Genomic DNA, 414 nt, shown 5'->3' on the forward strand with positions numbered 1-414 from the left:
CAATGCAGGCAGCCGCAGAACAGAAGAACCGGAGATCGTCATCAGCTTTCTTTCATAAAAGGACCCACGATGATAATACTAATGCTTCTTCTTCTTCTGCCTTTCCGATATGCCACGAAATTGCAGCGAGGACAAGAGTTCTCGTGGATAAGTTCGTGCGGCTCTGTTGGTAGAGAGACAGACAAAAGAAGAGTAGAGGTGTTGAAAAAGAAAGAATGAAGACGATTCTAAAGAAGAAGTCTCTACTCGACTATCATGTGATATGTGTGTGTTGAGTGTATGAATCTGTTTTCTGTTTTAACTCTTCCTCGGCTTCCCAGGTGTATAGACACCTCAGAGGACATCCTTAGCCATCCAAGTTTTTTCATCGTTTTCTCCTTTCTTCCTTGCTTTGTCTTGTTCGGCTTCTTCTTA

General features: G+C 42.8%; 1 protein-coding gene across 1 annotated transcript; it reads left to right on the forward strand.

Annotated features, from left to right (window-relative positions):
- Positions 1–17: 17 nt before the first annotated feature.
- Positions 18–371, forward strand: CSUI_006829 (uncharacterized protein; the record flags this gene model as incomplete). The annotated part of the gene is made up of 1 exon (XM_068066980.1): positions 18–371. A coding segment is annotated over one exon (201 nt), but the record flags the coding sequence as incomplete, so codon positions are not given.
- Between the last annotated feature and the right edge of the window lie 43 nt (positions 372–414).

This window comes from Cystoisospora suis (assembly GCF_002600585.1).
Source record: "Cystoisospora suis strain Wien I chromosome Unknown contig_3514, whole genome shotgun sequence".
In the NCBI taxonomy this organism is placed as follows: Eukaryota; Apicomplexa; class Conoidasida; order Eucoccidiorida; family Sarcocystidae; genus Cystoisospora; species Cystoisospora suis.